This window comes from Sinohyriopsis cumingii, chromosome 2 (genome assembly GCF_028554795.1).
Source record: "Sinohyriopsis cumingii isolate HCF-2022 chromosome 2, ASM2855479v2, whole genome shotgun sequence".
NCBI lineage: Eukaryota > Metazoa > Mollusca > Bivalvia > Unionida > Unionidae > Sinohyriopsis > Sinohyriopsis cumingii.
In genome coordinates, this window is record NC_142962.1 from 108,640,620 (window position 1) to 108,668,514 (window position 27,895).

At 34.5% G+C, this 27,895-nt stretch overlaps 1 protein-coding gene across 1 annotated transcript in view; it reads left to right on the top strand.

Annotated features, from left to right (window-relative positions):
• Nucleotides 1-27,895, top strand: part of LOC149805593 (cleavage and polyadenylation specificity factor subunit 2-like) — a 412,425-nt gene that overhangs the window by 236,049 nt on the left and 148,481 nt on the right. The window contains exons 10-12 of the mRNA XM_089950230.1: nt 301-468; nt 14,198-14,301; nt 19,588-19,693. Coding sequence (XP_089806356.1) covers nt 301-468; nt 14,198-14,301; nt 19,588-19,693 — 378 coding nt within the window. The remainder of the gene's footprint in view (nt 1-300; nt 469-14,197; nt 14,302-19,587; nt 19,694-27,895) is intronic.

Consider the following 27,895-nt stretch of genomic DNA (forward strand, 5'->3'; position numbering starts at 1 on the left):
AACACTTGTTTTGCAGTCAAGACACCACACTGCAGAACTTTTTTGCACAGTCAAAACACCACACTCTGCAGAACACTTATTTGTACAATCCAGACACTGCACACAGCAGAACACTTTGCACATCCTATGGATTCAGCACAATCACATTGTAGTTTTCACAGTTTTCTCATATCAAATATATACTTGTTTGGCATTGGATTTGTAGATTTATTTCATCATCTTGCTAAATTCATGAAAAATTACATTGTGAAAGTTTGGTTACTTATCATTTATTGAAATACTTGTATTTTATAATTGCAGGTGGTATTGGCAAGTGTACCAGACCTCCAGTGTGGCTTCTCCAGAGATCTCTTCATTGCCTGGTGTGGCAATCCCAAGAACAGTATTGTACTGACCAGCAGGACCTCACCAGGGACACTGGCCAGATGGCTGATTGACCACCCTGAGAACAAGACAGTCACTCTAGAGGTAGGGCAGCAACCTTCTCATTATCAATGGCTGCTGGATAATTATGGTCTACTTTTCCATTTGAGGCATCCATTTTGTCTGTTTTTGTTTTTAGTGCAATCATATTGGGTAAAAATACCCATTTATGCCATTGGGGATTATGGGGGAGTGCCATAGATAGTAATGAGCTGTTTATGCGCTTTTCATGGTATCTACCACTTAGACATTAGAGTTAGTTTAGGATGATAACAATATTTGGACAAAGTGTTTGACAATGAGTTCACAAATGAAGCTGATGTGCCACAAATGAAGCTGATGTGCAAAGAATAAAACTTGACAGAGACTTCCAAGTACTTTGCCACTGAAATCTTGTGCTGAAATTTTACAAAAGCCAGACCAAACCAAGACTCAAGGAGTTATGTCAAGATTTAAGGCATGGTTAGAAATGCCCCTACTTTCAAAGAAAACTTTACCACTGTTTAAATAGACACTTAAATTGGTGCCTACCTGGTTAGTATAATGAAACCAGATGGTTTGTACAACTAACCAGATAATATTAATAATTTCAACACAACTGTAGACCGATAATTAATGGACAGTAACTAGGGCTCCATTTTTTTGTGCTGAATTCTGGTTGCAACAACCTTAAAACAAATGCTTAAAAGACCAAAGAATAAAACCTTCTCAATCATGCACCTGTTGATCTTGTTCCCAGCTGCAGCAAGGATGACACAGAAAGTCTGCTTCAGAAAGTAGGTCACTGTGATCCAAATATAATATATTTCATGATTATTTTTTCACAAAATTGCTTTTTTGTCAGTTCTCCAACACTCTTGGCCATTAATGTATGCAGCATTTTGCATTAGTGTTCTACAGTGACTGCAAAAACCACATACTAAAATTAGTTCACTGTGACCTACATTTCACCTTTCAGTGTATGATTAGACTATTTCAATTTTATTTTGGGGTCATTGATTTTACAATCATTTTACTTTACAAATATTTTCTTGTGTTTCTGCATCATGCAGAACTTTGAAGTAGTAAATCATTGGTTTGATAGGATATTTCTAGATAGACTTACTTGGGTTATTCTTTTATAACTAAGTCAAGTTATCGTTTTGACTCAGTTTGACCAGTTTTAATTGGGGACTTAGTTTGACACATACCAAGCAAATAAAAATGGGTGGAGGAGGGTTGGGGGACCTAACAGTTACAAACATTTAACACTTTTGCACCACTATAAGTTGTGAACAGTACAAAGTAGTACATGTACATCAAAAGACTTGTAACTGAACACTTGCAATTCAATTTAAGGAAAACAAGTTATAGTGTAATTATCAAACAATGGCATCCCATGGGCTTTAAATAAAGAATGTTTGTACAATATCTTGTTGCATTTGGAATAACTATAAATTGTAACAGTGTAATGCATTGCTTGCATTTTGCAAATGTTGCACACTATAAACGAAAACAAGTTATAGTGTAATTATCAAACAATGGCATCCCATGGGCTTTAAATAAAGAAATGTTTGTACAATATGTTGTTGCATTTGGAATAACTATAAATTGTAACAGTGTAATGCATTGCTTGCATTTTGCAAATGTTGCACACTATAAATGTCTATTAAGGCAATGAAAAGACTGATGTCCTGGCTACCAGAATTTTCCTGGAGGATTAACTTTTCACTTAATTTTTCAATTTTACAAACTAGCCTGACATGTAATGAAGAAAAATTTGTTCCATCCAGACATTTAGAGAAGCCATAAAGAACCAATTTCAGTGGCTCTTAATTTAGCTTTTATTGCTTTTCAGGAATATAAACAAGAAATATCTGTAGTCCTTCCTAACAGAATATAGTTGTCTGTGAATCTTATTCAAAGTTTCTTCAGTTCACTTGATCATCAAATTAATTCCCAATACACTTAAAGAAAAATCTGCTTTTAATGAAAGTTTTCCTGGTTTTAGGTTCTCCACTCAAAAGTAGAAGGGACTGTTGCTGTACTATTGGCATTAGTGTCTGTGCACATTAAAGCATGCATATACAGCATGCATGTGACAGAACCAGGGCATCAAACCAGTAGATTTACAAATTTTGATCAGTAAACTGGTTTCTAAACAAGTAGATCTTTTATCCATGTAGATGTTATATGTTTTAAGGGGATTGAAAAGAAAAGGTATGTAATATGTATTCTCTTCATTCTGTAATATAGTTTGTATATGTGAGTATTTGGATTTTTAATGTAGCATTAAAACAATTTCAGTTATATCTCCATGATGTCTGCAGTGTGGCAGTTTAAGTGATGTCTAGCACTGGGGCATCATGCCGCAGACATTTAGCGTCATGTCCCACCCAGTCACATTGTTCTGACACCAGGCCAAACGGTCCTAACACTATCCTCTTAATGCTGAGTGCCAAGTGAGGCAGCTGTTAGTACCATCTTTGGTATCACTTGACCTTAGGTTTAAACCCACAACCTGCCACATCCAAGGTGGATGCTCTGACCACTAGGCCATCAGAATGGTCCATTCTATAATAAAACAAACTTTTGACGATCAGATTCTAATGGAAAATCTTGAAGTGGTAACGCATACTAGCCAGGGTATTCTTTGGTGAAAGCTTAACTGTGTAGTGTTATTATTCATACTTGACAATGATTTTTTTCTATTCAATCACACACTATTTAATCACACACTCAACCAATATGAAGAAAGCTAACCTGGAGCTTTCATCCTCATGCTTTTTTTTTTATTTGATTTGATTTTTAACGTAGCTTTAACAATTTTTCAGTCATATCGCTACGATAACTGCATTGTGGCAGTTTATAGTGATGTCTAGCACTGGGGCATCATGCCGCAGACATGTAGCATGATGTCCCACCCAGTCACATTATTCTGACACTGGGCCAACCAGTCCTAACACTAACCTCTTAATGCTGAGCGCCAAGCGAGGCAGCTGTTAGTACCATTTTTGTAAGTCTTTGGTATGACTCGGCCGGGGATTGAACCCACGACATCCTCATGCTAAGGACTTCATCAGCAGATTCACTTAATTGGCCATACTGTAAAAATTAAAAATCCTAGATTAAGAACAAGCCTGGTGGAGTTGGAGGTTAAAGAATTGATCTACATGCATGTGTACAAACTGATGCTCAACAGGGATGGATAATGTTACAACCTACTGCATATCTGGGCTCACCATTCCATCAAGTGATGTTACCAATCAGTAGAGATTAAGTCAGTCTGCTGATGAAGTCCTTAGCTTGAGGACGAAAGCTTCATGTTAGCTTTCTTGATATTGTTAGCATATGTGATTGAAAAGTTAAGAATCATTGCCAAATATAGCCAGGGTATTGTTAATTAAATGAAGAAGCAAGACTTTTGTATCACATAGTTCACTGCAAAGATTTTGTTAAAAATACTCAAGCATTTTTAGCATTCTTCACAAGATCACTGAATGGTGACCACTAAGGCATTCATGGTCATTGCCAAGTTTCACACTTAACTTGCTCTCATTGGTTTTCCAGTCCAGAATTCCCTTGAATTGTTTTGTATTTTGCCTGCAAGAAAAGTTCAAACTTCAGTTTTTCTGTGGCTGGATTTTTTAAAGCTGATGACTGCTCTCCAATAATCCTCCAATCTAAGTTCACCCAAAGGAGGAAGTTCCTGATTTTTTACTTAAGTGTGTTCCCTATCCTCATATTTCTTAGCCATAGGTGTTATAACATTGGGAGAAAGCACATGTTTTGGCATTTTGACATGAAGATTAAATATTTCTCTAAGAACATCTTGAACAGTAACAATTCATCAACACAGAAACTCAAAATAGGTACTGAAGTGTTTCAGCTGAAATCATTTTTGGTCAGTCTCTCAATCGCACAGTTAGGTAATCATTTAACAGCTTGTTGTGTACATATGTTAGTCCAATTACTCAGCCACACATCATTGCACCAATATAACATTTCTGGTCCATAGTAGACATCTCCACTAGTGTCTGTAATGTATAGATATAACTTGTAAACATTACATGTTTTTTTACAATAATTTTTTAAAAAATCTTGTTTTCCAAAAGCTTTCTCATCTATAGAATAACATGTGCAATAAGTGGCCTTTAAAAAAGTATTTTGTCCTTCTGCCAGTAGAATCACATGTATAATGCAGTATATGTACAGCCTTACTCCATCTCAACTTTTCTTTCTTCCTGGGTCCTTGTTAACAGTTTTAAGTTTGATTCATAACCCCTGGTGGAGGGGGCTAAGAGGGTTAATCTTCTACTTACATGTACATAATTTTCATGAAATGTTGTGTTTCAAGTTCGTATATTGGCTGCAGTTTGCTCAAATGGTGGAACTTTATGTTTGGACACATCTTGGGTTGTACTGTACCCTTGCAACTGAAGAAGATTACTGTGACCTACATTTTATGTTTTACTAACATAGATTCAGTATTTGTATTTAGCTCATTGCCACATTTTTCCATGTTACTGTGTATATTGACCCTAGTCTACACAGAAGGTCTTTTCTGACTGGTATAGTTAAATATGTTATTCAGTGGTAAACTTTCCATATTAATAACTATTCATTGTACATTGTTATAGGTTACTCACGACAAGTTAACTGTACATTAATATGAATGAATATAGAAATCAGATGAGTCGACTGCATAAGAGGCCTGAGTTGACTGATTCATGAAAATGCTTCCATCAGGGTCATATTGTATGTCACTGAACGGGTACTCAAAACTTGCAACTTTTATTTCTCTTATGCCTTATCAAAGGAGTTAACATTCTGTGGTCAACATGACTTCGATCGGAATTAATGTATGCATTTTAATAAAGTTTATAATGACTGCTACTAAGAGCTTCCAATAGGTGAGTTATGTAATTATTGATTCCCTTTTGGTTTGTTCAAAACAATTTGTCATGTATTGTTACTAGTGTGCATATCATTGTCAGGTATGTGTTAGTTAATGGTTAAGCATGGGTGTCATTTTTCTAACAAGGACAGCAGTACCAGTAATGGTCTCAACATTTGGGTTTTGTTTCATGGTTTTGTGTCAGTATTTTTGCAAGACAAATACAGTTGGAGTGACAGCAAAGCTTACAGGTGAAAAATTGAATTTGCTGAACCCATGTTTATTAACATAATTATGTTTGATTCAAAATACCAGGTTTAAATTATAATTCTTCAAGTGGCACTTTCCTACCTGCCATAACACGACATGTCATGCAAATAAAATATTTACTCCGAAACCCACTGACATGGTCATGTTTTGAAAAACATGATTTTCAGTAATCTTAGGGAAGAAATTAATTCAGTATATGCCGATAGCATGTATAAAACAATAAACAGTCCTGCTTCAAGCTCTTCTAAAACTATCAATGCGGCAGCTTTTACAATAATTAAAATCAAAGAATTCCAGTATAAACATTCACTATTTCATGTTAACTTAATTGGCTGACAATAACATAGAGGGTGATGTGTTAAGTCCTTTGAAGACTGCTGTAGGCAAGTCCATTGTGCTCATTTACACAGGTAAAGTTCACAAAGTGGAACAACCCACTTTGTTTTAAGTTATAGATAAATCAAAAAGAGGTACTAGATGCATGTAGAAGAACAAAAAGTTATTTCCAATCATTGCCTTGAAAGAGAATGTGCAAGCTAGCTGTATTTTTGGCAAGTTTGTGAACAGTAACAATGATTCTTTGAAGTTGCATTTTACTCCATATATAAAATGAAAAGCATGATTATTTCATTTGTCACAGCAGTGTTAAGGTGTGATTAATTTTTGAAGGTGATTCAGGAACCCCAGTAAAAATATTGACAGGTTGACATGGTTTTACTTTCTGAAATTTTAAAATTCTTTGCACATATTGCAAAATAGTTATAATATTAGTACCCCTATTTTGTTGAACCTGTGACATCATTACTAACTTAAAAACAACATGTAAACACTAAGTCATTGTGGAGTGTATGATGACCATCAAAATAAGAGTTCCACCTGTCTGTAACGTATTCAGCTGAATTGAACATTGCCTTATTATTGTTAAAATGCTAACTATTAATTGAAACACGCATAAAATCCTTAAAACAGACTGAATGAAAGACAGTAACAATCAGACACTTGTGTTTGCACATTTGATTTGTGTTGATAAAGCATTAACATCTATACTGGACAAAGGCACTTATCAGAGCTGCTTTACATGGAAACCCCCATTAAACTTGAAAATATTATGTCCCCTCCCCCATTCTCCCCCCAATGAAATGTTCAGTGCCAAATGTGATGTATATTCATTTATCTATAGGGACAGGCATATCTGGTGGTCATCGAACTGCATCAGATCAGTTCTGACAATGCTAACATTATGATCATCAAGAGCAACTCAGTTCTTACAGAGAATCCAGCAGGAAGGTTTGAACAGCAGTACCATCCAGTCTTTAGTGAATACAAATAATGACATCTGCATTACCTTTAGATCCCCTATTGAACTACTGAGAGCAACAAAGATTGCTTCTAATTGTAACAAGATAACCAGGTTGGATTTCGGATTTACAACAGAACACTTGATGGCGATACAAATACAATATTTAATGATGAATGACTTGAATGGGAAAAGAATTATGATTAATATATGTATGTATGAGATCCAAATATTGGACAAATTAACATAATCTGCACAAACCTAATAATGCAGCAAATGAAAATACAAATAAACAACCTCACACAGTACAAAGACAAAGGTGAACAATTCAGTGATTTCACACAACAAAAGGACTGATGTGTTTTACTCAGATAGTAAAAAATGTTGTACTTTACTCATATAGTAAAATGTATCTACTCAAATAGTGAAAAAATGAGGTATTTTACTCAAATAATAAAATGAAGAAAACAAAGGGACAGATATACCAAATATCTTTATAGTCCCAAAACACTGGGTATTACAAACCCCTCAAAATTAGCCCACAGCTAAAAGATTACATGTATGAAGTTACACACTGTCAGCAGCACACTTGGCTACCAGTCACACTGTTCAATAAAGCAGTCAGTATTCCAGGAAGTCACCGACCACCATTCAATTCCTTGGTCAATAAAGCAATCAGCACCAACCAATTGGTCAGCAATGCCTGATCGCCTGCTACTTGACCAGCGACACTGTAACTCAGCTCTACAACTGCTATGGTTCAGCTTTACACCTGCTATGGTCAACTTCTATGGTTAGCTCTACAGCTGGTGCCATGTCGACTCCGATCAGCTCTACAGCTGCAACTCTGATCAGCTCTACAGCTGAAGATGTGCAAGTCCTTAACCCTTTACCTCATGCAAGCGCCTTTGGACACCTCTACTCCATTCGCATGGAAGCGCCTTTTGACATCTCTACTCCATTCCCATGGAAGCGCCTTTTGACGTCTGCTGTAAACATCAGCCATTTTAAGCCGGTTTTCATAGCGCCACCTTCGGGGAAAACACCCTATTAAATACTACGTTCATTTCTGCAAATGACAATTACGTCAGATCACGTGGTCACTGTTTATGCTCTGGTCGATATCTGCTATTTAAAATAACTGGTTTGTAATCTACATTCTTCAAAATGGAGGTCGTGGATTTCATTCAGTACTTACAAAGTTTTCACGATTAGAATCACAACTATGAAAGCTTCAATAACTTAGGTAAAGGCTCTGATATTGATGTAGGCAGCAATTAGTTTTTATAAATTATCAAATTCAGATGACTTAGTGATGTAGATGCGGACAGAAGACTTGTAAATTTCAAGTATGAGAAATGGCAGCTACGGTCGGTCACGCAGTCTCACTGACTTGACGGCAAACGAGTTCTCTCAAGACTTTAAAGCACATAAAAAATTCTTCTGTGAAAAATAATTACACAGCTATAACAATCAGACTTTACTCTTAAATTTTTCCACACATAACAGATGTGTACCAAAAATGTAAAATGGTTAAAATTCCTGTTAAACGTAACATACACTACAATTGCTTAACAGTTAACAGGCAGGCCTATGCGTATGGCGTCGAATAGGCAACAGGTGTTCTATTTATAGTGTGCTGCACTTTGTAACTATGCTCTATGAGGTAAAGGGTTAAAGTAGACCGCTTGTACATCGTCTTTGCACTGAAAGTATTCAGTTCTTCCCATCAAAAGTACTTCACATGTGCGGCATAGGATCAACCGAACTCACTGTTTCAAAATATTTTACAATATACATATACATAAATCAACCTCAGGAACCATTGTACACACAAAACGAAACCCGAGTACATGTATTTAATAAATAAAAGGATTTATACAATTCCATGACACTAATTAAGTATGTATTTTGCTGTCCAATGGATTTTAAAGACAGAAACTTGATTATGTTTTTATTTAATGTCATTGTGGTTGTGATGATATGAATGTTTGCACATATATGTATGGTGATGACATTTTGACAATGCTAAGTCTACCAGCTATTTCATTCTTTGTAAGTTAATGAAATACTTTCACGAAAACAGACAAGTAATTTTCTTTTATTCAGATTTCAGTGTCTAATAATTTTCTATATGCTTTTTTGAAAAGATAGCTTATTCTTAATTTAGATGACATTGCTGTTAAATTGCTATTTTTTATATAGTCTACCTAATAGTGCATGAAGAAAGACATTATGTCATGCACTTGAACATGTATCAATCAAGACTCAAAAGCTCTTCCACTTGCAAACCTTCTTTAGACTATTTCCTTTGAATTATGAAGATATGCTCATTTGTATTTAATTCTGTTGCGGCACAGGAAGTTGCCATTATATTTCAGTTATTATACTGCTTTGCTCCAGGGAAATCTCATTAATTTCATACATAATATCATTTTAGATATTTATTACCTGGCTTCTGCACTATATACATAATGAAAGATTGCAGTTTGATCAATACATAACATAGATAATTCTACTTCTTCTGGCTGTTGTATTCACTTCATGTTGTTTAACTCGGGAGTATAGTGAAATATTCAAAGTCATTTTGTAAGTGCTTTTATTTCTAAAGGTCACAGACCAGAAGAGAATAAGGGATGGTCAGTTGTCGTTCAGCTGTTGTCCATTAGTCTCTTAGCACAAGTTTGTTGTTGTCACTTCCCCAGAACTACTTGGAGGATTGCCATGCATCTTTACACACATTTATCCACTAGGTTAGTTGTTTCTAAATGAAAATGGTGCTGCTCAGACATCCAGTGTCACTGCCAGTATGGCCATATTGAAAATCTTGTTATTGCTGAATTTGTAGTCATATCCATATGGGGTATTGCTACATGGTCATAAATGAAATGGTGCTGATATGACATCCAATTGCAGCAGCCATCTTGAAAATACTGCTTTTTGTGAATCTGATGTCTTATTAACATGGGATTTTCACCGGAAAACTTCACATGATGTCAAATTTATCCTAAATGAAATGGCGCTGAGCTAATATCCAATATGACTGCAACTATGGCCATTTTGAAAATGGTATCACTACTCTTCATGAACGGATGGCCGCATCAATATGGGTTTCCATAAAAGAATTTTATGATGTCTGGTTGATCCTAAATTGAATTGATGCCGATCTGACATCCAGTATGGCTACAACAGCAGCCATCATGAACATATTTTTACTCAGTGTATGCCATATCAACATGACTTTTCAGTAAAACTCTTCTTATGATATATACTTGATTCTAATTGAAAATGGTGCCAATATGATATTCAATATGGCCATCATAGCAGCCTTCTTGAAAATCTTTTTATGGCTACTCCTCCTGAATGAAAAGTAATGTTATCATGGGGTTTTCACAAGAAGACTTCTTAGAATATCTAGATGGTCTTGTTATTATTACTTTCACCAGACGACATGTTAAGATGTTCAAGAATGATGTCTACTTGGTTCTAAATGAAAATGTGACATATGTAACTTCTAATTCGAAAATCTTGTTATTGCTTAAGAAAATCAGATTTTTTAAACTCTCAGCAGTTAAAAGGATGATATGGTCTTATCTTGATTTCTTGGAAAACAAGTTTAAGCTATTTGGGCATCAGTCCCTTTTAGGGACCCTTGTCTCTGTTTATTGTTCACCTGGTATGACCCTGCCTTCGTCATCTGTAATGCATGCATTGAAGTTGCTTGTTATCACTCAGGAGGCCATATTGCTCTCCAATAATTCTCCAATCTACGTTCACCCCAAGGAGGAAGTTCCTGATTTTTTACTTAGATGTGTTCCCTATCGTCATATTTCTTAGCCATAGGTGTTATAACATTGGGAGAAAGCACATGTTTTAGCATTTTCACATGAAGATTAAGTATTCCTCTAAGAACATCTTGAACAATGCAATAACAATTCAACAATACAGAAACTCTAAATAGTAACTGAAGTGTTTCAGCTGAAATCATCTTGAACAATGTAATAACAATTCAACAATACAGAAACTCTAAATAGTAACTGAAGTGTTTCAGCTGAAATCATTTTGGTCAGTCTCTCAATCACATAGGTAATCATTTAACAGCTTGTTGTGTCCTTGGTAACAGTTTTAAGTTTGATTCATAACCCCTGGGGGAGGGGGCTAAGAGGGTTACTCTTGTACTTACATGTACATAATTTGTGCAGCTTTCCCTCATTGTAATGCTCAGTATAACATGTTAACCCTGGTCACCAGAATTATATAACGTTGAAAACAAAATTAATAATCAAAATAAAAGCTTTATACGTTTCAACATCAATTAGCTAATAAATGTACATGAAACTATTGTACCTGAATTGGTCTAACAAAACATATGACAGTACAGATTGACAGAAAGCAACATGAGGCCTTGAGAATATTTTTATTTTCCTACGTCATAATAAATGGTTATTAACGTGAAGCAGTTCTGTTAAACACCAAACAGCCAATATCTGATTGGCTAAGCTTGTTATCTCTCCATGTCTGGTGACTATTACTTTTTTCATCCAGTGTGCTAAAAATGAGTAAACAGGTTTATATCATTGTTGTAGATTTTGGACCATTGTCAAAACAAAAGTGGTGGGGAGGAATCTGTGATTTGCTATTCAAATTTCCCCAGTTTATGTGAGCATTTGATTCACATTATTTTAGGAACAGTAGTAAAATTGCATCAATTTATACCCACATTGATTAAATTCTAGAATTAAATTGGGTTTGCTAAACAATGTTTCTATAATAAATTATGTTTTCTTTAACGGTCAATAAATGAGGTTTCTCTTTAAAATTATTTTTGAATTTTCCATACCTGAAAACCCATTTTTAATATCAGTAATACAAAACCTGTTGCTGTTTGCGTAGCAGGTACTTTTAGCATTGTTTAAAAATAACTATAATGACCTTATTTAAAGAGGGTAACACAATTAGCTAAACACTAATCTACCTTGAGGCCCTCAAAACTGCGTTTAAAGGGTGTGTAGGTATTACATGGTCCTGATAAAGATATGGAAGGGTGATATCTTTAGCACTGAGAACTTGCTAGCATGGAAATAAAAATGTAGGGAATCTGTGATAGATTATGAAATTTAAATAAATTGAAATGTCTAATGCTACACTTGTTGCCAGTGATAGATTGAGAAAGATAAAAAGAAAACAATGACATTTGTCATAAAGAATTATGAAAATCTTGTGCATTCTAACTCAGAAGTGAGATCTCTGCATTAACAATAACTGATTTCTGTGCCAAACAAATGGGGACAACTTAATGTTCAGCCCTTTTTTTTATCACAGTATATGATTTATGCCAGAAAGAGTAATTTTTATTTGAAACAACCATGCAGTCAGTACACATGTGCATTTAATTGCTGGTCAGCTTGTTCTAGAATTACATTACACATGACAGCAAACTGGCAGGTAATGCTATCTGTATTTTTGGAAAATCCATTAATTGTAATGACGAATTTCAGGAAATTGGTTGGGGTTAATTTTACCGGAGAAATGGATTTTTAATTTACACATAATGTTCTACAAAAAAGCATCAGCAATTTACAGTTGGAAGATTTTCTCCATAATTGATCTTCTGATGTCTGTACATACATATTTAGTTACCAGTACACAATGTATACCTATGATATTTTTGAGTCAGTTGTGTGTGTGTGTGTGTGTGTGTGTGTGTGTGTGTGTGTGTATTTTTTTTTTTTTTTATTTTTTTTTTTAAACACAGCTTTAAAAGTTTTAGTCATATCACTAAGACGTGTGGCATTCTAGAGTGATGTCTATCACTGGGCATCATGCCACAGATATGAAGCATGATGTCCCACCCAGTAACATTATCCTAAATTCAGTCTGACCAGTCCTAACACTAGCCTCTTAATGATGAGCGCCAAACAAGGCAGGTGTTAGTACCACTTTTATTAGACTTTGTTATGACTCGGCCAGGGTTCAACCCACAACCTCCTGCATCTGAGGTGGATGCTTTAACCACATAGACCACTGAAGCAGTCCACTAGGCAGTAATTTTGTGTAAAAAAAAATATTCTGTGAGATTTTTTGAGCATTTTCTTTTGTTTTAGTCATATTTCTTCCTTGTTCATTGATATAAAATACTAGTGATATTAAATGGATTAAAACTCTGACATGAAAAAGCAATGGCATGGTAAGAACATTAAAAATCCTTATTGGGTTATATATAATCCATTTGATTTCTATCATTACCTAATTATTTCAAGTTTTATCATAGCCCATTTGTTTCAGCAAAACCTCAAATTCTCCAAGTACCAGCTTTCACCATTCTCAAAGTACCAGTAATTATTGGCACACATAACAAGCCAAGAAGTTTTGTATATTTCCATTATTTACTTGAAATGGTGTTTTCTTAGTTGCTTATATTTTATGTAGCATTTTGTTCTCTCTCTCTTTCTTCCCCGTTCATAGTCATGCATGTGCATCACTGTCTTGGGGGGTGGGGGTGTCTTTTGATGTTAACATGGATCATGAAAACATTCTGTAATGCATACAGGTTAAAATTAAAAGCTAATATAGTGAAATTAACATTTTGTAATTGGCAGGCACAAATCATTGTGTGGAGTACAATAAATATTGATAATGAAAGAGAAAGAAGATATATTAGAAACCTGAGCTGTTTCTGTCTTGACTTGACAAAGCTACTCCCGTTTGATGACTAGTTCATTATTTGGGCAGCTTGTCATTAATGTAGGTAGTTCTCGTTGATTGTTAGTAAACAATAGTTTGAGTAATACATATGGTCAAATGTCACTTTATAATGAATATTACTTATCCTTTCTTTATGGGCGGCACTTTTTGCAAATTTGGATATAAATGACAAAGATAAAATTTAGCTAGTGCTTGAACAAATTCCAAATTTCTTGTGTAATTAAATAAACACATTAGACAAACTTTTGTCTTTTTTTAAAACTTTGCCCATGGATTTTGAGTTAAAGTGAAAAATCAGGACAAATAGGAGGAATCAAGCTGCAGTCATTTTAAAACATGTGGAGGAACTGTCATTTGGTCTTGACTTCAATTCAGGTCACAGACATTCAGGTAACTATAAATACAACCAAAAAAAAAAAACACATTTTAAGCATTTTAACATAAACAGTTATTTTTCTGTGTGAAATAAGTCTACTAGAGCAAGGCTGAGATAATCCAAAAGTTGGAGATTTTTCTTTACTATTTGAGATATCACGCATATGAAAATGCTTTATTTGAATTGTGTATACTTTACATGGTATTGAATTGTACCCTAAAGATAAGACACTTTTGTTTAATTCATTCAGGTTAGAAGACGTTTGAAGTTAGAAGGAGCTGAACTCGAAGAGTTCTTGAAGAAAAAGCAAGAAAAGGAGGAGGAAGAAAGGAATAAGACAGATATGGTGGAAAAGTAAGCTTAGATACCACCAGTAAAATGGGATAACTTTGGGAATAATAATATGTTTGTGCACAACTGAGAATACCCTTGTGATTTTACAGAAACTTTGGTCCAAATTAGGGTAGAGAACATGATTCTCAGAAGGCACTTTAGAGAGATCAGGGCAGAAAAAGATTACATTAAAAAATGTAACATAAACTGATGGCAAATTTAGTGTGTTGACTTTAATTACTGGAATTTTCAGATGTTGCTGAACTTGTCAATGAGTCTTTGCAAAGTTACGTATGCAGCTCTCAGTCGGCATCATGTACAGTAAAATGAATCACATATATTTTGGTAATTTTACCAATGATTCTGAGGCATATGACCAAATGATTCCAAAACTCCAGTTGTTATGTGCTGCGTAAACAGAATTTTTTTTACTAAGAGGACTAAGATCAGTATATGTGTATAGTTTCAGACCATTTTAATGAAGTGGTTAACTTTCATGTAAGGTTCCATGGAAAGTGTTACTTTCAGAGCACATAAAATTACTATTTCCAAGCATGTTTCAATGCATGAAAGTCATTTGAAAATAAAACTTAATCTAAAAGTTTTGTAACATTTGCCTTTCTTATTTAACTATGCATATGGGTCCTTTCCTGATATAACAGTTATAACAGTTGGAGATGTCCCCCAGTTTGAAGCCATATTATATGTTGAGGCTATACTGTTATTTTTGTATTAGGCTGTGTACATGATTCCTGCACTATGTCAAAAGAGATATTGAAGATTGGGGTTTTCAGTCCAAAAAGAATTGATTGGAGGGGAAAAAAGCTAATTAAAAGCAAAGATTTAAAAAATCATTTTGTATGAGTTTTATATACTTTGGGGCTAACTGAAGTTATTATGTGTAAGTAACTTGCTGTCATATTGTATTTTCACAGTCAGCCAACCATTAGCTCAGTTTGCACTGTCTGCCATCCTTGTGCTCATATATGCCTGAATGGATGGTCATTTCAACATGAAAAGACTTCACATTGGCCCAAAATGAAAATGGTGCCACCCTGATTTAATATATTCACAATAGACACCATCTTAAAAATCTTATCACTACTTCTGAATGATGGTGATATTAACATCCATTTTAATAAACAACTTATGAAGTCTAGTTGGTCCTTAATGAGAATGGTACTGCTCAGACATCCAATATGACCACCACAGTGGCCATCCTTGAAATTTGTCATCACTACTCCACAATGAATCAGCATGGGGTATTCACTGAAGAACTGATTATGATATCTAGTTTTTCATGGAATGAAAATGGTGCCAATTTGACTTACAAAATGGGCCCTTTTATTTATTATGTTTCTTGTAATAACTGTGTATTTACCCTAAATTTAAGTGTTTCCCTAGCTGGAAATAAGCTCTCTTGTTTTTTGTTTTTGTTTTGTTGGGGTTTTTTTTGTGGTTTATTGGAACCATTATTTTCGTGTCCTGGCTACTTTTTACTCTAAATCCCCAAACTTATCCTACTTTTTGCAAAGATTCACCTGTCTGCATGCAGTTCAGACCGCTCTGCCTTAGATCTCAGGCCAAAAAGTCAAATTCCCATTCTTTTATGTAAAAAAAGATGGTTGTGAAAAAGGTTTATCTCTCTTTATTTTTTAATGTGAGTAGAAAGTCCAGATTATTTGGTATCATTGTAGAGTTACGTCTGTCTACCTTTCTGTAATACCACCATCTTAAATGACCTTGACACTACAGAGCTCGGATATATGGTATTACATCCTGATGCATAGATGTGGCACCAGGGTTTAATGAACTAAAGATTTGATTAACTTTGGTTGCTATCTTTCATTGCTAAATTTCAATGATATTGATGCATTCCAGGCCAGATAATCCTAAACTTGTTTCTGGTTGAAAACATGTTGACCATAAGGAATATGATTAAAATCTGCAATTAAAAATATCAGGCAAACATCTCGTTACAGAAGGTGTTTGACAGATTTGGAGATGGGAAATATATATTAAAAAACATCTGTTAATTCACAGTCTGGTACCAAGCAATTACTTGTTTCAGGATGAAGAGTACAGAACAAAATGGCATTAGAATCACATTTGTATACGAAATGCAGCATGAAACATGGTTATGATTTATAAAAAGAATCTTCAAAACACTTCCATAACTGCCATCCTTATGAGAAATTAATACTTCTGTCTTGCCCAATGTGTAAGTGCAGAAACCTTCAGTGTAAATTTAGAAGTTGTCTAATTTTTAAGGTATGCAGAAATTAATTGTTGAAGAAAAATTGTAACAAGAGAGTGAAAACATTTCTGAATTTTCCATACATTATGGAACTTATGAGAAGTTGCTTTTTGGAGTATGGCGTATTACCTGTAGCTGCCATTATCATGACAAGATGTTTTTCTATCTTACTTTATGATGATTACATCTTTTCATTTCAACAAGAGTGGTTACTGATTGTAATGTCTTGACCTGACTTTTGTAGAAATGATAACAAACATAAATGCTTAAGTTGTCATACTGCAGCAACATATCAATAAGTTAACATTGATGTATTATTTTTGTTATCATTTTGTACATAATTACAATAATACATTGCAATTGATAAGTTGTCTTGTTGATGCAGAAAGATGTCGTTTTGATTACCTATTTAATTACCTTGTTGTGACAATGGTATCTTAATGCTTGCACATGGCATCATCATAATCATGAACCGTAAGATTTCATGTCCAAGTTTATGGAAGTATTAGGCTGTCATCATAATGATGAAATACTTGTATACAATGTAATAATAATAATAGTAATAATAAAGACATTTTTATGAGGCTGTAATACTGTTCTCTGAGACCCTGGGGACTCATTAAATCTGAAAGTGCAAAGTGTATGCAATATGCTTTAAGAGAGTAAATTGGAGAGGCTATGTTTTAACATAGAACATGACAACTGCCTTTCAAGATAATGGTTATGCAATTCTGATATGTATTTGTTTTTGATCTAATGCTTATCAGGAGTTCATTCCATAAGACAGCACCGGAGTACGCAAATTATATTTTACAGGTAATTGTTTCTATAAATGGCTTTCTGCAATGATCATTTGTAATTAATCTCATTTTAGACCCTTGGTGTTGGGCTTCTAACTTAAAATGAAACATGTTGTGAAATATTGTGGGCAACACTCATTTCTTACTTTGAACAATATTATGTTCTTGTAGAATGCTAATCTCTATTCGAATTTCAACAGTTTCAATTCCGAGAAGAATGTTTTGGATTGTGTAACAAATGGTCAATTTAGGATAATTCTTGTGGCCCTGTTTTGAAGTTTCTGAATTGTTTCAGTAATACTATTGGTTATATTTCTCTCTATTGTGAAGCAGTTCAAACAGAAGGAATGAATGCATTGTAGATTAATAATTAATAATAGTTGATTGGTAGATAACTTTTTATCCCCAGTAAAATATAAATTATTCAGTTTAATAAAGAGTAAATGTGTTTCACGTGCTTGCACCATTCTAGACATCATCAACATGAACTTCCAAAGTTTTTCTGTGTCAACATGTTCATTGAGATTATCTTCCATATACATCTCAAGATTTAGCTTTACGCTCACTGATAATCTTTGCCTAGTTCCAAGTAACATTGCCTTGATTTAGGGGATTGATAAACATTTTGTTCAGTTGGCGCTAACTTGATATTGACATAATTGTTTGTTGAACATTTTAGCAGCATATAGATCAGGTTTTGAATGGTGTACATACAGTGGCAAGTCATTTATAAATAATATGAATAAAATAGGCCATAAAATAGATCTCTGTGGAACTTGTTTATTCATGGACATCTCAGATTTAATGTTATAAATAACAACTTACTGACTTTTGTTAGTTGAGAATGATTTGAAAAATAAGAGCCATAAGCAAGAACATTTTTGTACTTGTCAGGTTTCCATGCAAGTAGATTATGGTTAGCTAAATCAAAAGCCTTCTTAAAATGAAAAAGGTATAGTTCTAACTAATTCTCGATTGTTGGAGATGGGTGAATTACATAGTACTTTGAAAGGTAGAGATGTTTGGATATAGTTGGTAGAATATGTGAGGAAGATGACATTCTTTACATTAACAAAAGAAGGTACCAGGTGCACTGAGTTTAAATTATAATGTACAGTGGATCACAAATTTTCACATACTTCTGGTCTTATATTGTGGCAACATGTCAGTAAAAGAACAAAGATAATGTCTACATAACCTTGTCAAAACATTTCAGTCAGTAAACTCACCTCATTTACCTACAAGATGGCATATTCCCAATAAATATTTCATTTGATGATGGCAGGTTAATGCTTCCATATTTACCGCTCCGGTGGCCTATTGGTTAGAGTGTCTGCCTCAGATGCGGGAGGTTGTGGGTTTGATCCCCAGCGGAGTCATACCAAAGACTTACAAAAATGATACTAACAGCTGCCCTGCTTGGCGCTCAGCATTAAGAGGTTAGTGTTAGGACTGGTTGGCCTGGTATCAGGATAATGTGGCTGGGTGGGACATGATGCTACATGTCTGCAACATGATGCCCCAGTGCTAGACATCACTATAAACTGCCACACTGCAGACATCATAGTGATATGACTGAAAAATTGTTAAAGCTATGTTAAAAATCCAAATCACACACACACACTTCAATATTTTTTTTTCAAAGTCCTAGTAAAGTTCCAATGAGTACAATCGTCCATTGATATAAAGTCAGTATATTGCACTCCCCTCATATACCATATATACTCACTTACAAGTCAAGTCAGACTGCAAAAACAAAGATCCATATCTGCCCTAGGACCTATTTTGTTTGTTCTACTGATTAGTCCTAACAAACTGCACAGATCCAGATCTGCCAGCACATTATGCAATGGCAGATCTGAGTCTGTGCAGTTTGCATTTGGACTCATAAGCAAATATTGATAGTAACACGGTACAGTCATCAAACCTATGAAGTTGGGTTCATTTAGTTTTTAATATTGCTATGTAATTGGATTGACCTAATTATAGCTTTTAGCTAATGAGATGCAATTATAATATTGTGTTACATCCTTAAATTTGCTTTTTGCTAGTTATACAATTGTGTGACAGGTCTTCCTTGAAAAGCATAGGTCTCACACTGCATCTTTTAAATTTTCTGTTCTTAAAAAAGGGGAGGGGATAATTAATTTGGGAATAAACAGTATTTCTTTGCATTATTAAGTGACAGTACAAGTATCAAATATTATATTTATCTCAAAGTAAGTGTGATATCAATTTCTTTCATTTAAGCCTTGAGAGCGAGTCTAGTGAGGAAAGTGAAGAAGAGATGGAGGTTGATGGAATCTCTTATCCCATCAGCTCTAAGGCCAAACATGACCTCATGATGAAGAATGAGGTAAGTACAAAATTATTGTGTCCAGATAAATCTACCACTGTCGCAGTTGAATAGTTTGAGCTGCATATAGACATGGAGGGGTCTAGTATATAGTGTAAATAAATATATGCTACTCCCTGATAACTCAATGGCTTCCTTTTAATGAGTGGTCAAACATAGGTACCACTTTTTAAAACTTGAAAATACCAAAAATTGTCCCCATTTGTTGAACATTAAGAAATTCATCATCAAAATTGGTAATGGAAATCTTGATTTGTCACTCATTTTATTATTTTAATCAACATTATGAAATTCTCAGGTTTTAATAATATACACCACTCCCTCGATAACTCGTGCCCGGATAACTCGCGATCCTGCTTATAACATGGTGTCCGTCTTGGCTCCCAATTTTTTCCAGAGAAAATGTATTTTAAATATCTTTAAAATATGCTGAACATGAAAAAATTATGATAAGAATTGATAAATTAAACCTTGATACATTGCTCGTTTTATCTTCGAAAATGGTGATTAATGCCCGTAAAAATATAATCCATATTTTGAAATTTGCAAGTTCTAAAGAAGAATTAATTTCAGAGATCTCGAAAACGCTTAATTACGCGTATTTGGACGCCAATTTTTGATCTGGAATGCAGAAAATCACTGAGGCGGGAGTCCTCCGTATGCATGTAATAGGTGCGTGGGAAAATTCAAAGATTTGCTGGTCCTGTTTCAGCCACCTGCTTTGTGGGAAAATGTGTTGATCAGTTAACTGTGCTGATATTTACAATGACAGAATTCAGTGACTGAAAGACTTTTTGATGTACTGTTGCCATTTTATAAGAGTACATTAAAAAAAAAAAGAACATGATGCAACAGCTAGGCGGCTAGTTCAAAGGCTTTGACTGGTGGCCGAGTGAGAAAATGTACTGATATTTAGTGATTGAATTCAGAGGCAGAAAGACCCAGTTTTAAAATCCTAGCGAGACCTCTGTTTAAAGATATCATATATTATGTAAGTTTTTATGATAAATAGTTGTCAGTATACTGTAAATAAACAGTCTGGTGAAATAGCGATCAATGAAAACTTGGTAAATGCTAACAGGTAGCAACAGAGAATGAAATAAACACCAATTAAACGTCTTCCTGTGTGAAAGTCACGTTCTGATCCTTTAATTCTGTTTCAGTGTAAATATTATAATCACAACATATTCTGTTCATTGAAAACCTGAAAAGAGTCAATCGACCGTCACATCGAAACCCGTAAGTACTTCTGTGAGAACCTAATTACATGTACATGCTGGCTTTGTTTTGATCAACAACTTGGGGAAGTGTTTGTTGCATTAAAAAAAAAAATCGATTACAAGAGACCTCGGGTGCTGGATTAAGGGTCTTGGAGCTGCCTTTGACGTAAAGCAAAACAGTAACAGAGACAACAACGATGATAGTGACTTCGAATGTTTCAGTGAAACTGATGTAATTAATGCCGAGGCTGTTTGGGAGAAATTCGTACAGACTCATGGTCCTGAGATGGGCGTTTCTCTTGATCATATGGAGGAGTGGATTTGTGCTGACAATGATTGCCCCACAGCCGAATACATGTCAGATGAAACTATAATTATTTCTGTAGCGAACAAATTTGCAGCAGAAGACGATTCTAACTGGAATAACACAAGTGTTGAAAGTGATGCAGATGCAGATGTTGCACTTCCCACCCCTCTGCACAGGAAGCAATCAAATATTTTGATATTGCCATAAGGTGGCTGGAGACCCAAAATGTTGACTACGTAAAGCTCATGCAGCTGAGAAATCAGAGGGATTTTGCTCAGCGGCAGAGAAACCAAGGAGTAACACACACACAAAAAAATAACTGATTTTTTCAAAAAGTGAATTGATATTTGTCAAGCGTGGCACAAACGGCAAGTATTAACTTGTTCTAATTTACGTCGTTTTAAATTTGTAGACCAATTAAATATGTTAGTACTGATTAACCCTTGGTTTTTTGGGTTTTCCATTTTACTTCTATCGCATTCAAATCTATCTATTTATCATTCGATCGACACTGTTTCTCGAAAAGAGTCGATCTTTTGTATATAAAGAAACGTCTAATTTGGATCAAACAATAAAACTAGAATGTATCCAATTCAACATAAAAATTAGTGACATAGTACACAATGTGTGAAGTGGTACACATGTTAAGCGAACGGAAACCACGTGGAATAATGTTTTCGATGATTGCCTCAGTATACTGAAATTTATCCTGAAATTAATGTTGTCCTATGAGGAAATAATAAAGTACACCGTTATGAAGAGATATTTATTAACAGTTAATCTCAGAACGATTATAAAGTGTGTATTCAACAGTATAATCTGCCTACCCCACCCCTTATTTCTCTGTTATGTCATCAATCACTTTATTGGTTTTGGGCTTATTTTATAGGTCCCTCGATAACTCGCGCCTCACTTATAGTGCGGTCGATGTTTCTGGACCCCGATGTGCGCAAGTTATCGAGGGAGTGGTGTATGTTGCAAACTTTTGTTCCAAACAACATTCTTAATGCACAATAAATGACAATATTCAATTAAATTTTGAAAAATGAATATGTCAGTCACACATCGAGGAGGCATCACTTTAATAAATAAATACCAATTAAATAAGTTTAGTCAAGTGTAATTTGTCTTTAGTTCTTTCTTTTTTGTGTAATCATCATAAATGTAATGTTCCTGCTTTAATTCAAATGGATAATATGCAATGTAGATCTGCGAGCATTTCTTGAGAACCCAAATTAAATGCTGACCATGTTTTACTATCTGACTTGAGGAAGTATTTGTTGTATTGTTACACAGATTTTTTGTTGTATCGTGTTAATTAAATCTTTTGTATAAAATCAAATAAAGAAGGTGAAATAGAAAAAAGTTTAAAGGTGTGCAAATCCTACTTGCATAAGAGCTAGTGGTCTTGGTCATTTATCAGGTCAACTCATTTCAATTGATCAGTCTCAGTGCATGCATGAATACAATTTACAGAATAGGCAACAAGAACTGAAAAAGGCAACCATCGATAGAAACTATTTTCACAAATATTTTGCATAATGGACAAAGGGGCCTCGAGTGGTCTAAAGTGCTCTCTGTTACGGATCACTGCCATCTCACCTCCATCTGCATGGGTTCTAGTCTCGGATTCGACCAGTGTGGGTATGTGAGAAAGGTTTCCAGTAACTTCTCGTGGGTCGTGATTCTTTCCGGGGTTTTCCCGGGTTCTTCCTCCATCATTGATACTGGCTGCCATGTATAGCCTATCATGTGCTGAAAAATGGCGTTAAACCCCACAACAAGAACAACAACAACAACATAATGGACAAATACCTTTATTGGGAATTATTTGAATTTTTCTGGAATCAGACATCAAGGTGTTGACTTAGCATGGTAAATTATCATAGTTTATATTGCTAAAAGAATCTCTGGTCACATGATCAGCAATCAGAGACAGACTAGACAGGTGGAGTTTAGTGACTTTATCTACAATTTCCTGTTTTGACATTGCATTCAAGGTACTTTTACTTTACTTTGACCTTTTCATCTTCATCAAATGTTACCCTATATACTACTTGCTTGTAAGTTGAATCAAATTGCAAAGATCCTGATCTGCTGTATCATAATGCACATGCAGAGTGGGTCTATGTTGTTTGTTCTACTGACAAACAGAACAAGGGGCCTTGAGTGGCCAAGTGATCTAAAGTGCTCACCGTTATGAATCACTGCCATCTCACCTCTGTCTGCATTGGTTTCAGTCTCAGGCTCGGCCAACATGGGTACATGAGAAAGCTTGCCAGTATCTTCTCATGGGTCGATGGTTCTTTCCTGGGTTTTCCCTAGTTCTTCCTCCACCATTTATACTATCTGCCATGTAAAGCCTATCTTTTGCTGAAAAATGGCATTAAACCCTATAACAACAACAACAACTGCACAGAACCACATTTGCCAGTGCATTATGTGATGGCACATCTAGGTCTGTGCAGTTTGAAATTGGACTCATCTTATAGGTAAGTATATATGGTAATTTTCTTTTTGGCATCGACAATAACAAAACAAAACCACTACAGAGTCAATATTTTAGCTTACACTACATACACATGCAGCTTGTATGTACATTCATAAATTTGTATCGGTTCCTTTAAAAGGAATGTAAATAATATTTCAGTAGCATAAAAAACTAAATATTAAATGAAATAAACATTCCATGGCCATATCTCCCACACAAAACAGAGACTATTCCCTCTCTACTTAACAGAAAGCAATAATTTATAAGGCATCTGCACCATAATGAATACTGTGAAATCCCATAATGCTTCTAAAGACATCGATTTAAAAAGGAACAAGGACTTTTACATAGAGTTAATCAGTTTTATGTACCTTATTCTATCCCAAGAGGTGTTGTCTGTCTGCATCAGATGTGGACATTTATATCACAAAACAAGATTGAAAGCCCAAAAAGCTCTCTCTAGAATCAACCTCAGTCAATAAAAGAATTTTTACTTTTAAATCTTATTTATAATGTTTGTAAGTTGTCCAGCAAGAACTGTTAGAATGGTAAATCTATTATTTGGCATGCAAATGCAAGATTTAAGAATCACTTTTTCTACTGTATTGTTGTCATTAGCTTAGATGTCAAGGTAAGGTTTTTGCATTTGGCTCATTTTCTCTGATACTGTTCTACAGTACCAGGTCAACAATGAGTAGATACATGCATTGATGTCATAGAAGGAAAACTTACTGGTATCTCATTCCTATTATTTGCAGTCCCCTGATAAAAGTATGAAAAGAAAATGGTACTGGTACATATAATACTTTGTAATTAAACCTTTGGCTGTTATTACAGCATGTCTCAAGTCATAAAATCCTATTGTGTAAGATAGATTGAGCAAGACCCAGATGTAAAGAATAACAGAGATGATATCAGGCAGCTTGGATTTAAATGACTGTTGTATATTTTGTATAAAAAAAATATTGAGATCAAGGGTAAGCATGTGTAAATTTTAATTCCCCATTTAAAATTTTTTTTTTATTAACTGACCAAAACTATTCATCAGAGATTCTGATATTATATTCCCTGATTGGGGATGTACCTATCTATGATGTATGGGGTTACTGTAGGGAATTATGGTTGAATGTGCCATATGCTTTTGCTTTAGCTATGTAAGAAAGTACCAAACTGGCCTCTAGTAACTATGTAATCCTGAAGTCAGCCTCATTTTCAGTCGTAATTTGAGTCATTTTGTCTTTGAATTTTTAGGCTAAAAGTTAAAATAGTTAACAATAAAGGTGCTACTGTTGATACTTCATGGCTTAAAATTTGTATATTTTACACTACTTTTTGCAAATCAGATGTAAAGCTAAGTGTTGCTGCAGGCTGAAACCAGAATATGGTGGCAGCGACATTTTGAGACAAGCAATGTCAGAACAGTTTAGGAAAGCAGTGTCGGTACTGCATAATAGGAATGATTAATCTGAGGTTCCTCCTGAGTTTCCAACCCCAACAAACATTTAGTTCATCCTAATATGCCATAAAATTAAGATCATCATGTTGAGGTACAGTGGAGTCATCACAATAGCAAATACATCAAGAGTTGTATGTGAAGCGTTACATAAGTACATTGTTCAAGAGACCTGGATGCCACAAAATATGTTGTACCACAGTATTTCTGAATGAATAGCAATGCGTACCTTGGTACATGTATACTGCAGTTATATCAGGGAACAACAATTCAATGTTCTTAGTCAGGGAGGGGCCTGACATGTTTTTGCTTAATTTCTGTCTGTCAGTAGCTGGAAAAAAATATCTTACTCAGATTTATAGCAAAAAAACGCATTATTTCCATGATATTATTTGGAGAATTTTTTTTATATCTTGAGATAAAAGAAAAGAAAATATTTCAGCTCAAAAGAAAATCACAGCCTCTACTCCAGTTAAATGGTCAGTAACTTATAGAACATGATTTTGCTATGTGTTTGTTAATTGTTGCATACGTTGTAATCTAAATACTGCAGCTAAAGTGCAATGATTAAGTTTACAATATAACTGATACTGTGAAAGACATGCAGACGTTTGAGAGCCAGTTGATAAAAATAGGAATTGTTGACACAATTTACAAGCTACACTATTGATGTAATAAGCAGGGAAACTTCATGAGGGATGCCAACACCTGGGCAAGATATTTATGAAAGAGGACAAGGAAACATAAAACACACCTATTCAACAAACCAGAAAATAGTGAGTGGACTTCAGATATTACGTAAAGTTCAGACAGAAAATAAGTGCACTCCAAAAACCATAGGATGGTTCGGAGTCTTGCAAAGGAATAGATGTAATTAACACATTCACATACACTAGTAAATAACTAAAACAAAACACGTTTGTTTATTCTTGGTTGTTTTGTTTAGTCCAAAATTTTTCTGAAAGTTTGATTTTGCCTGAATATATTTTACAATATTGCAGTATGCCACAGCATTGGCATTTGTGATATGTGTCAAACATGTGAATAAAGAATCAAAACGATAAATATATTTGTAATGTTCACGTTAATTTGTGACAATTACAGCAGTTTTTTATGTATATAAAAAAAATGAACTATTTTGTCCTGAATAATGAAGACATGCTTTTAATATCGTTAAAGTCATAACATGACTACTGTTTCCATACTTTCCTTACTGATGGAGATTACCTGTACCAGTACAGTGTAAAAGTACCATAGTATGGTACCATTGGGGAAAAAAAATACTGGGATATACTGGTAATACTACAAAGCTACTGTTCAGTATGCATAATTATAGCATACATGTGTAGAGCACATTCAGATACAAGCAAAATATCTACATAATAGCATGGTTAGAGTTTTGAAAGAAAACTTTTCAGGTCTGTTATGGGTAAATAAAAAGGTAAATAAAAAGTGGTTACAGCTGTATATAGGACATGTGTGGGGTTTGGTGATTTCTAAAGGGCAGTAGAGAACAGGGAAAGATGGAGAGAATCAGTTGTAAAGTCTATTGTGGTGCCCCAATGACCTCTTTGGGTTATGGATTGATGATGATGATGATGAATATGACAGCTGTATCCATGGAACAGGAGGGATAAAGTTCTTCTTAAGTTTAATATAGAATACTGTGATCCAATAACAGAACCAATTATAATTTACAAAATTGCTGTTTTTAAGTCTTGTTTCATTTTATGTGATGGAAATTTTGAGGTAAAAGATAAGAAAAAGAAAATAATTTAAACCCCCATTTGAATTTTATCAGACATCATTAATAAACCTTTTTTTTAAGATATATATATCTAACTTTTCTGTTTTATAAACTTTTGTTTTGACTGATTTAAAAGTATGTGCACATTTCATATCAAACTTAATGTACTTCCATTGTTTACATGTTACCTCCAAATCTTGCATAATGATATAGCCAGTCTGTCGTCAATGGTATAGATGTAAATCAGAGTAAATGGTAGTTGATGTTCAAAGAAAATAGTATGCCAATGACTGAGCTTTGTTATCTCTGCTCTGGTAATGTCTTTCTTAAGTGCTCTCACTCTTCATATTTATTCTGTTACAAGGCAGATAAAACATATTGAGATACGATACAAACTCGCTTATAATGTAAGTCAAATTGAAAACAAAGATTCTGATCTGCCGTATCATAATATGCCTGCAGATTAGGGTGTATGTTGTTTGCTCTACTGATTGCTACTAATAAACTGCACAGACCCACTTCTGCAGGTGCATTATGTGATGGCAGATTTGGGTCTGTGCAGTTTGCAGTTGGACTCGTAAGCGAATATACATGTATGTGGTAATTTTGGTTTCTTGACAGATCTGGCATAGAAATATCATATTTTTTGGGCTTGAAACTCAAGTTCATTTTTTGAACCCAAATACAAATAGGAGTACATCTATTTCCTTTGAACTTAGCAACCAGTAAAGGAAGCAAACTCATAAAGATCCTGAAACTGTTATAATTTAACCCTATTTTAATTATAGGTACAGCTCTGATTGATGTTGATGTAAATGGACTATTTTTTAGGGGGATTTATCTTTTTACTGATAACAACCAAAGAAATTTAGTTATGATTACTCTTGCAAGAAGAGTTTTCTTGCAACTTTTGGTATCTCACAGTGTGATGAAAAATCGCAATTAAATTCCAAACCATCTCCAAGATTGATTCGTCTAATTTGA